Source organism: Mastomys coucha, unplaced genomic scaffold (assembly GCF_008632895.1).
Source record: "Mastomys coucha isolate ucsf_1 unplaced genomic scaffold, UCSF_Mcou_1 pScaffold21, whole genome shotgun sequence".
NCBI lineage: Eukaryota > Metazoa > Chordata > Mammalia > Rodentia > Muridae > Mastomys > Mastomys coucha.
This window is the reverse complement of record NW_022196904.1, coordinates 20,183,833-20,193,811: the sequence shown is the minus strand read 5'-3', so window position 1 is coordinate 20,193,811 and position 9,979 is coordinate 20,183,833. Positions and strand designations below refer to the sequence as shown.

Here is a 9,979-nt window from a genome sequence, read left to right as displayed (position 1 = left end):
GAGGGAGAGAGAGAGAGAGAGAGAGAGAGAGAGAGAGAGAGAGAGAGAGAGAAACCTTGATATCAGATTAGTGGAAGCCATTTTGAGAAGTCCTGGCCAGGAGGGTTAGATGATAAATACAGGCTACTAACTCTGAACAACCATAGAGAACAAATGCAGGAACCAATCAGAGAGGTGAAGGAAAGTTCCATGTTCTGAGGTCATTGAGAGAAGAGTGGCTAAGGCGGTGAGATTGTACCATTTCAAGATTGCCATCCCTCCAAGGAAGCTCAGAGTGAAACTTACCCTCTACCTCGGGGTACTTCATCAGCAGCAAGAATCCATACCGTAACGTGGAACTCACAGTTTCTGTGCCAGCAAAGAAGAGGTTGAGGGTGGTGAGAACCAAGTTCTTGAGGTTGAATTCTGAGTGTGGGTCACTTTTATCCTGAAAGTGAAGCGGATTGTTAACAGAATCACCCCCTTGACCCCTTATCTTCCTCTTTCCTCCTTGTAGAGGGAGTGCATTTGTGAAAGGAGTAAACGATGGGTTAAGTAAGTTCAGAAGAAACAATGTAAGCAAGGGTGCCTCGCATGTCTGGTGTTTTAGAGGAACAGCAAGAGGAGGCTGGAGTGATTGTGGTGGACAGGAAGAGTATGGGAAATGGAAGCAGACTCTAGAATGAAAGTTTGAAAGGTATTAGAGCACACAGCTTTCAACTGCCAAATACTTGGGTTCTCTAATATTTTTTTTTCTCAAGTTCAAATGGTCAATACACAGGCATGCTGATTACATATGTTGGTACATCTCAAAGACACTAAACTTGTGATTTTGGAGAGTAAACTCAAATTTAAAGAGTGAGCTTCAAAGTTTCTCAATTTCAAGTCTCTGAAGGCACATTCTGTTTTTCAGTAGTATGCCTGTTAGACAGGTGGTCTTAAAACTGTAAGATTTTAACTATCTCTATGTTAAATTTTGTAGATTCAAAGTGTATTTTAGAATAATCTGATGTATACCCAGTCATGTCATAAAGAACAAGGAAATAGTTCCTTGAAGCAGAATGGGTAGAACTGGGAGATTTAGATTATTTGAAACCAGCCAGGCACAGAGGCAATTACTGCATGTTGTCTATCACAGGTGAAGGTTAGGAAACATTTACTTGAAAGTAGGCCAAGACAAAGGGAGTTGGTTTTGACCTGCATGTGCTGTCTGCTTATAAGGAAGCCCACTACTATACAATTAGTATGTGATGGCTCTTCTTGATTGTCAACTTGGCTACACCTGGAACTAAATGAAACCCAAATGTCTGGGCACATCTATAGGGGAGTTTTTTCTTAATTTAATCCTTTGAAGTAGGAAGACCTACTTCTAATCTGGATCTTTGATGTGAGAAGATCCACTTTAATCTGGGCCACACCTGCTGGCAGCCTATCTAAAGGACATGGAAGAAGGAAGCTGGTTCTCTCTTAGCCTGCTTGGCTTCTCTCTTGCTGACAAGTCTATTTCCTTCACTGGTGTTGGAACCGACTTCTTCAGGATTCTTGCATATTCTGAGGACCAGCTGAGACATCCAGCCTCACAGACTGAATAATTATTGGATTTTTGGACCTTCCATTGGTAGACTAGATAACCCATAGCCTGTAAGCCATTCTAATAAATCCTAAACACACACATACACACACACGAGAGAGAGAGAGAGAGAGAGAGAGAGAGAGAGAGAGAGAGAGAGAGAGAGAGAGAGAGAGAGAGAGAGAGAGAGAGAGAGGTTAATTCTGTTCTCTTAGAGAACAGGAGTTGCATATCAGATATTTATGTCACAACTCATCATCACAGAAACAAAATTACACTGAAGAAGTGGCAATGAGACAATCTATGGTTGGAGATCACCACAACATGTAAAACCCTATTAAGGGGTCACAGCATTAGGAAGATTGAGAACCACTGCTCTAGAGAATCCTGAAAAATACATAGCACATGATAAAATAAATTTGATTTTATTAATTTTAAGGGAGTTTATTTTAAAGGTGCAAGAGGCTTACATTTCTATATCTTATCTAGAGATCAAAGATCTACATGGGTATACATGAAACAATACTCTCTCTTGTTTCCCCCACACAGTCGTAGATGGGTTTTGATATGGCAAGAGTGAAGGTTTCAGAAGCCAGAAAGACCATTGTAAGGGGAAGAGGTACCTGGTACATCTTGGCAAGAAAGCAATCGATGAAGTCCCTAGGGTTTGAGGGATCAAAGGATGCTTCATTGATCTTGACCCTTGATGCAATGAAGTCTTTAAGCTCTTCTATCAAGTTGTAGAGGTGGTTGTGTCTTCCTGGAAAATACTGCATGACTCCCCAGTACATGTCATATAACTGGGACAGAGGCAAAGGGGGCATGTGTCAGTCATGGGCATCAGGAACCAGATGAGCAGAGTTTTAATGTCATTGAGCTGGGCTCAAAGTTTGTAGCTGGAGCTAGGATACACTCTTAATTCCAGCACAAGGGAGTCTGAGGAGGAGGGATCAGTAGTTCAAGGCTAGCATGAGCTACACAAAGACACCCTATCTCACAAAATAATCTACTGTCAGGCCTGAGATTTGGGTCTTACTGTTTACTTCCTGAATACTTGGACAAATTATAAGTGCCTCCAAGGGATGAAGGGAGGATGGTTAGGTAAAGTATGGGAATGTGCTTGCTTTGAAAATGAAGGGTGGACAGGGAGTTGCCTAGAGACTACTAAGCACCTGTGCCCAGGGCATGCTCATCTCCACAAAGCTCTCATTGATCATCTTCATCAGGCTCTGGAAACGCTGGTCCTCATAGTCGAAGCGTTTTCCAAAGACGACAGAACAGATGACGTTGGACACAGTGCGGCTCAGGTAGAAGGTGGGATCTATGGGAGCTCCTAGGGGTGGAAAATGACGATGTTGGAGACAGTTTTCACAAGTGAGGTTGGGCAGGCAATTACGCAGTGCTGGCACAGAGCTCAGAGTCTGCTGCCTATGGATATGCATGAGTGCCTCATTATCGTATTTGAGTCTAGGTTTTCCAAACTGCAACCTGGTTTGGAAATCTCCCAATTGATCTGTGAGCATTCAACATAATGATTGCATGTAAAACGCCTGTCATGGCTTCCAGTCTGGAATAAGCACTCAAGAAATAGTAGAGAAGTTCAATATGATATTTTGTCACTGTTACCTAAATGTGCGGTGGATGGAAAGTAACATTTGGGGGAAAACACACCTGAGGGGCCAGAGAGACTGCTCTGTGGTTAAGAGCACTGGCTGCTTTGGAAAGGACTCAGGTTTTAATCCCCAGCACCCACATGGCAACTCAGAACCATCTGTAACTCCAATTTGAAGAATCTTCTGGCTTCTGGCACACCAGGCATGCATATAGTGCACAGGCATATGGTGAAAGCGAAACATTTGTACCCATAAAGTAGTAATAAAATAATTTTAAGAAAAAAAACCCTGAATTCAGTTGAGGTCTACTAAAAAAATCCATTTAGCTTACTAAGAAATCCTTCCAGGGGCTGGGGAGAAGACAAATCATTTGCTTCATAACCTTTTCCATTGGAGTTAGAATTCTGAGCACCCGAATAAGAAGGTGGACCTTTTAAAAAAGTGTAGCAACCTGCTTCTAATTTACCACTTGTGAGGTGGAGATAGAAGTCCTCTGGGAAAAGCTGGTTAGCTAGATTTGTGGTATTGATGAGCTCTGGGTACAGCGATAATCCATGAATAAATCAGTAAAAAGACGTGACATCTGATGTCAGCCTCTGGCCTCCAAACACATGTGCAAGTACATGTGCATACATGTGTATCCATACATGTGAAAATCTATACACACATGCACATATCAAACATAAATATATATGAAAAAGAAAATATTTCACTAGGCCTCTGATGTATTATCTATAAAATTGGATGCTTATCAAGTAAATGGTGTAGAGTCAATTTCTCCAGAACTATGCATATACATTCTTGATGTATACCATAGCAGATTGCTTCTGGAGGTACAGAGCTATTCAAAGCCATGAGTGGATTCCTTATTTGTCTACAGAGTGTCTATGTCTCTTATCTACTTGTTTCTGTATTTCTCAACCTTTGTCTTTTCTCTTTTGACTTTTATTGGCTCCATGGCTTATTTTACATGGAGAGAGAGAGAAAGAGAAAGAGAGAGAGAGAGAGAGAGAGAGAGAGAGAGAGAGAGAGAGAGAGAGAGAGAGAGAGAGAGAGAGAAAGAGAGAGTTTTAAAATAAGTTCAAAGCCAGCCTGGCTACATAGTGAATCCCCCCAGCCTGCCCTGTCTCTCTCCTTCACATTACACACACATACACACAGACACACAGACACACTGACACACACAGGAAATAGATGGGAGTAAAGACCTTTAAGATGAGAAATTTCTAAGCATTTGTTTCACAGTGCCTTGGATGTGTCTACCACTAGTAAACCATAGTCTATTTAAAATTTTGATTTCATTGAATGTTTATATGTGTGTAGGTATTTTGCCTGCATGTATGACTTTGTACTGCAAGTATGTCTTTGTACTATATGCATGCCTGGTACCTGGAGAGGCCAGACAAGGGCATTGGATCCCCTGCAACTGGAATTACAGAGAGTTGTGAGTCTCATGTGGGTGCTAGAAATCAAACTCAGATTTTCTGGATGAATAGCCAGTGCTTTTAAGAGCTGGGCCTCCTCTCCAGCCCAACAAATTCTTACCTACCCTTAAAAATGGTGAAGATGGGGAGTTCTGTGTTGTTTTCTTCATTGCAATAAAATGCATAACATAGCAAAATTTGATCCTTCATCTAGGAAAAAACACAAGCTCACCCACCACACTAGAATTATATATGGTTTCTTGAGTTACAGACCCCTAAGATCTGCTGATGAACATTTCTGGCCAAGCTATCTCTCAGAATCTTTCAGTTTACTTTTTAACATGGAATCTCACTGGAGATCTCTATGAACTCTTAATGGCGCTCATCCTTTTCAATTTCAATTTCAGGTCTTTCTTCCACCAAGGCCAGCCTCCCCAAAACTGAGCTCTCTGTAAACACCCAGTTGCCTAATGTGATCTCCATACCCTTGACCTTATGGAGTTCCTCCAGTAGGTAGCCAGCCTCCTCCTGGATCCGCTCCTCAATGCTCCGCTTTCCCATCCCAAAGTTTCGAAGGACGGTCAGGGAAAAACGCCGAAGAATCTTCCATCGTTCTCCATTGGACAAAGCTAAACCTGCCGGGAGGTCAGTGATCAGGCTCCTGTCCCCTCTCCCCTTTCTGTGCTCAAGTCTGTGGTAGACAAGATTATGAAAGCTCAAACTTCAAGACTCACTGGGAAATCAAGATTCTTTCCAAAATAGTTCAGACTGAAGGAGTAGGGAATAAGGCTAGGAATAATCAGGGACAGCAAGAAAGTTTTCTTACTGGATAGCAAGCTGTGATTGACTTACTTTCATGTTTAATGCCTAGAGTGCATGAAGTAAGGATGCATGCCATATGGACTATATGTTCAATGGAAATATTAAGTCTATTTTCTGGGTATTGGTTGATTTTTTTAAAATGTATATTTGCGTGGACACAGAAGCTCACATCAATGCACCTATACAAAAAAGAAAAAAAGTAACCTTGCATGAAGACTATAGTAGAAATCACCTGATGGATGGATTGGTGAACTGCTTAGAAATTCAGTATGATCATTTTAGAATATATTGGTAAGTGAAATGAAGAGTGGCATGGTGGAGGCTAGATGAGGGCATCGGACCCCCTAAAACTGGAGCTATCAATGGTAGTGAGCCCCATATGAGTGCTGGCAATCAAACTTAGGTCCCCTGGATGAGCAGCCAGTGCTCTGGACTGGAATGATGTATAGTATGGTGATTGGGTGGGTAAATGTCTGTCTGTCTATGAGGTTGAAAGAGTCAATGGCTGAATAATGTGTCAGTGGATAGAGGGATTAGGATGAACAGACAGTGGCTGGAAGAAAAGGTGGATGAATGAATAGATAGGTGGATAGAAGAGTGACTGGATAGAAAGATTAATAGGTGTGTGAATGATTTAAAGTTCATTGTATGAATGGAACTATGGGTGGACTCATGGATAAATAGAACATTGAAGATATGAATAATGGGATGTTTGCATACAAAGGATAATGAATATATTTTGGTGGATTTATGGACAAATGGGTAGAATTGAGAAAGTGTGTATTGATATAAAGACAGATAGATGATAGATAGATGAAAAGAGGGAGGTGAGTCTTCCTTCATTTGAAGAATGCAGGCAAGTATGAGTGGATGCATGGATAACACTAGACAAGAATTATTTGTGTTTTATATGCATATGGATATGGGCAGATAGGAACATATTGCTGTGGTGGATATGCATATACATATGGGCAGATAAGAACTAAGCTTGGATGTGAAGGTTTTGGGAGGGTACATAAATGATATCATATAGCAATTCATTAAAAGTAAGGATAAAAATAGCACAACAGGCAGTATAGAGTCCAATTTAGAGTTTAAAAATAAAGCTGCCCTCAAACATACTGTGTGACACTACCTAACCTTTCTCATCATCAGTGTTTGCACTTCTAAAATTAGCAGAGCAGTCACAGCCTTCTCAAGTGAGCCAGCATAGGCGATTCTCATGAGTCACATATCAGAGACCCTTGAATGCGCTGAGTCCATAGCAATCATTTCTGCTTTGGATTAAGGATTGTGGAGCACATTTCAATCATTTTAGAATTGTCAAAGGAGGATTGAGGAGGATCAGATCAATAATGGAGGCAATGGTATGACTCCAAGTGCTATTGTCACAGATGAAATTGGCAGTATTGACCTTATACTAAAAGGCAAGGGTTAAAATTTTATCTACCTTAAAAGACTTGCAAACACGAATGCAGTTATCTTCAGCTTCGATTGTTTTGCTTTTTACAACCTTGGCAATTGTGGCAAAATTGCCCATTTTGTAACAGTTATTTGCTCCCTTCCCCCTTTTTGTTTTAATAGGGACTAATGTGGGAAGAATGGCTAATTTGTCACAGTGCTTAGTTACAACTGTTAATGTGTGGCCTGCTGTTGGTGTACATGTGGGTTCAGGGTGTCTATTTCCAAACAGAGTATAATATCAATACTGCTAAATCTGCATGTCCTCTGTGTGGCTGATAGAATGTTGTTATTTCATTTTTTAAAGACAAAATGACAGCAAAATATAGAATTCCAGCATATTAGTGTAGGTAATCTAGTTGGTTGTACTTTAAGTCTCACCTTCCCTTTTAATATTCACAATTGACTCATATTTAAAACACTTTAATTTACAAGCTAAATTGCAGATGGGAGCAATAGATTTAGTTTAGGTGTAGGTGGACAGTAATACTATCAATAAACTTCAATTACATAACAATTACATAACATTGCAACCACAAAACCTGTGATATCTGTACAGTAACAAGTGTTGGAATTATCAGTTGAACTGTAAAGATAAAGTGCTTCTTCCAGTTAGTCTCTATAGTGATTAAGTTTCTAAAATTTATTTGAACACCATACAGAAACTTGTTTTGGGGAATTTGATTTGATGTACATCTGTAAACTGATGACAGACATAACTCATCATTCCCCAGAAACATTTTTTGGTTACAGTGTCTAACAATTTGCCTCCTCTTTTTTGGTTTTGTAGGTATAAAGGTTTGGATTGGAGAGGGCTCACTGGATCCCAATCCTTGGAGCTGGATCATAGGATTCAAATCATAATGTGGATAGGATAGGGAGGATAAATTGCCAGGATTCACGGAGCAGGATTAGATTACTAGGAACATAGGAGTGGATTCCTTCCTGCCCCAACCAAACTGCGTTCATGTGGATATTTTTTTTCATTCAACTTAATTGGCTATTCCAAAGAATTTTTTTCCTATTTTTGACGATTGGAGCCCTTAAGATGCACAATGGAATTGTGTTTTGCATTTTTTGGTAAAAGGAGCAAAGCGAGGACCTGGATATATACGCTGGAGCTGGAGCGATCTCCTTGGAAGGATTCAGCACGAGTAGATGGTAAACATTTAAAGGGGGAAAAGGGAGGTTTGTTTAAAATAGTAAATCAGTAAGTCACTTCTAAATTTAAAGAAAACAAAATTGGAGTTGAAGAATAAGTAGGTTTCCAATTGGCTATTGTCGTTTTTCTTTGAAAAATAAACATTAAAAAAAAAAGTATTGCTGCAACTTACCATAACCTTGGAAGTTCTTCTCTAGTGTAGGCATTTCACCACGGCCACTGAAGTCATCTGCCTGGTCCACCAGGGCCTCCTTCACTGCCTCATGTCCACATAAGATAACCACTGGCCTTGGACCGAAGTACACGGTGAACACAGAGCCGTATTTTTTCTGGAGCTGGGAGTAAAGGAAGATACAGAAGGAAGGAGTAAATTGGAGCATCGCAGAGCCATGTCAGGGCATTGTAGAGGGCAGAGATTCTAGGAGAATGAAAAGATAGACTAGAGGAAGGTCCTGAGCTTTGAAGGACTATTGGGGAGAAAACACCAGAACAACTCCTGTGACCTTGGACAGCAAATATCCCTAATTTTGTACATCTTAGGGTTTTTTTTTGTTTGTTTGTTTGGTTTTTGTCTTTTTTTTTTTTAATGAAATAATGGGGTTGGATTAGCTGAACTCTGAGATCTACAGGCACTCTCTTTGAAATGCTAGGTTTCTAGCATCTTAAAATTTCTAAGACAATTTGCATATGAAAGTTGCACTTAAATGAGGTTCCCCCAATCTTTAGATCAGGAGCTAAAGTCCTGAGAAAAGGGAGTTCTGTCTAGTGTACTCAGTGTTTCTAAGATTTTTTGCCTCTTGCTTTTAAGATTCTGTAATTTCAGAATCCTATGTTTCCTAAAGTTTGTTTCTGAATCTGTGTTTAGAAGTGATGAGTTTCTGTGTGACCTCAACTGTGCCATTTGTGGCCTTCATCACTATAAGAAGAAACAGACACACTAACCTTCTGGAAGGACTGAAATGTAGCATCAATGCGGACTTGTAACAGGTTCCCCAAAAATGGTATTGGTGTGGGGCCGGGGGGCAGCTTTCCTCCCTTACTGGTCCGTTTCCAAGCGATCAGGATGAGCAGGCAAGACAAGCAGAGAGCCATAAAGATGCTGAAGGCCCCTCCCAGTGCCATGGTGCTAAGTGGAGTACTTGTGTCCGTGGATCCAGAGCTTGCCTAAATAGCTTCTAGAAGATCAGCTTATACTGAAATATGAACCCTGTGGGAGTCAAAATATCCCAGTATTATGCCATCAGGAGACAAATTGCTTGGTAAGGTGTGGAGTTATGTAATCTCTCACCTGCACAGAGGTCTATTGATTTCATGCAGGAAAACCCTACGCTAGGGGTTATTTCCTTTCTTCATAGTTCAAGTTTCCCATCTGTCCCTCAGCTTCATAGTCTTTGTGGTATCTGTTGTTTATAGGGAATCTTCATCAAGTATAGACTTTCCTACATTATCCTGTTGTGTGAACCTGCCTTTCTTAGACTTTTGTTTTTTGCCTTAGAAGGAATGCATCCACCTACCCAAGGAATGCCAGGGGTAAGATGTTTCATTCCTCAGTTTAGCCAGTCCAAGGCCATCATGCAAACAGCCCCCACTTAGTCTTGAGACTTCCTTCTTTCTGAACATCTTTGATAAAAGTGATGATTATTTTGTGTATTTGTCATTTTTTTCTCTGTTCCAGCTTTGAACCGTTAGCTCTCTTGGAATAAAGCATCAGAGAACCCAGGTAGACTCTGCAGTGGTAATTGCCTGAAGTCTCCTGGTTCTCTTGAATCTTGAATTCAATTTCAACTCCTTGCTACTGCTCACTAGATGGCTGAGATAAAACCAAACATCGGTTATTGAGTTCAAACATTTAGGGACTATCTGGGTTTGAGTTTTAGCCATTTTTATTCACTGGGAATCTAACTATTTGGGGGCTTCAATTTCACCCTCTGTCAAATAGGAATACTGT

The 9,979-nt window shown here is 40.6% G+C and overlaps 1 protein-coding gene across 1 annotated transcript in view; it reads right to left on the bottom strand.

Moving 5' to 3' along the window:
* Positions 1 to 9,182, bottom strand: part of LOC116100421 (cytochrome P450 2G1) — a 12,729-nt gene extending 3,547 nt beyond the window's left edge. Inside the window, exons 1-6 of the mRNA XM_031384236.1 lie at positions 8,974 to 9,182; positions 8,204 to 8,366; positions 5,072 to 5,221; positions 2,722 to 2,882; positions 2,173 to 2,349; positions 286 to 427 (exon numbers count right to left, since the gene is read on the bottom strand). Coding sequence (XP_031240096.1) covers positions 286 to 427; positions 2,173 to 2,349; positions 2,722 to 2,882; positions 5,072 to 5,221; positions 8,204 to 8,366; positions 8,974 to 9,153 — 973 coding nt within the window. The 5' untranslated portion in view covers positions 9,154 to 9,182. The remainder of the gene's footprint in view (positions 1 to 285; positions 428 to 2,172; positions 2,350 to 2,721; positions 2,883 to 5,071; positions 5,222 to 8,203; positions 8,367 to 8,973) is intronic.
* Between the last annotated feature and the right edge of the window lie 797 nt (positions 9,183 to 9,979).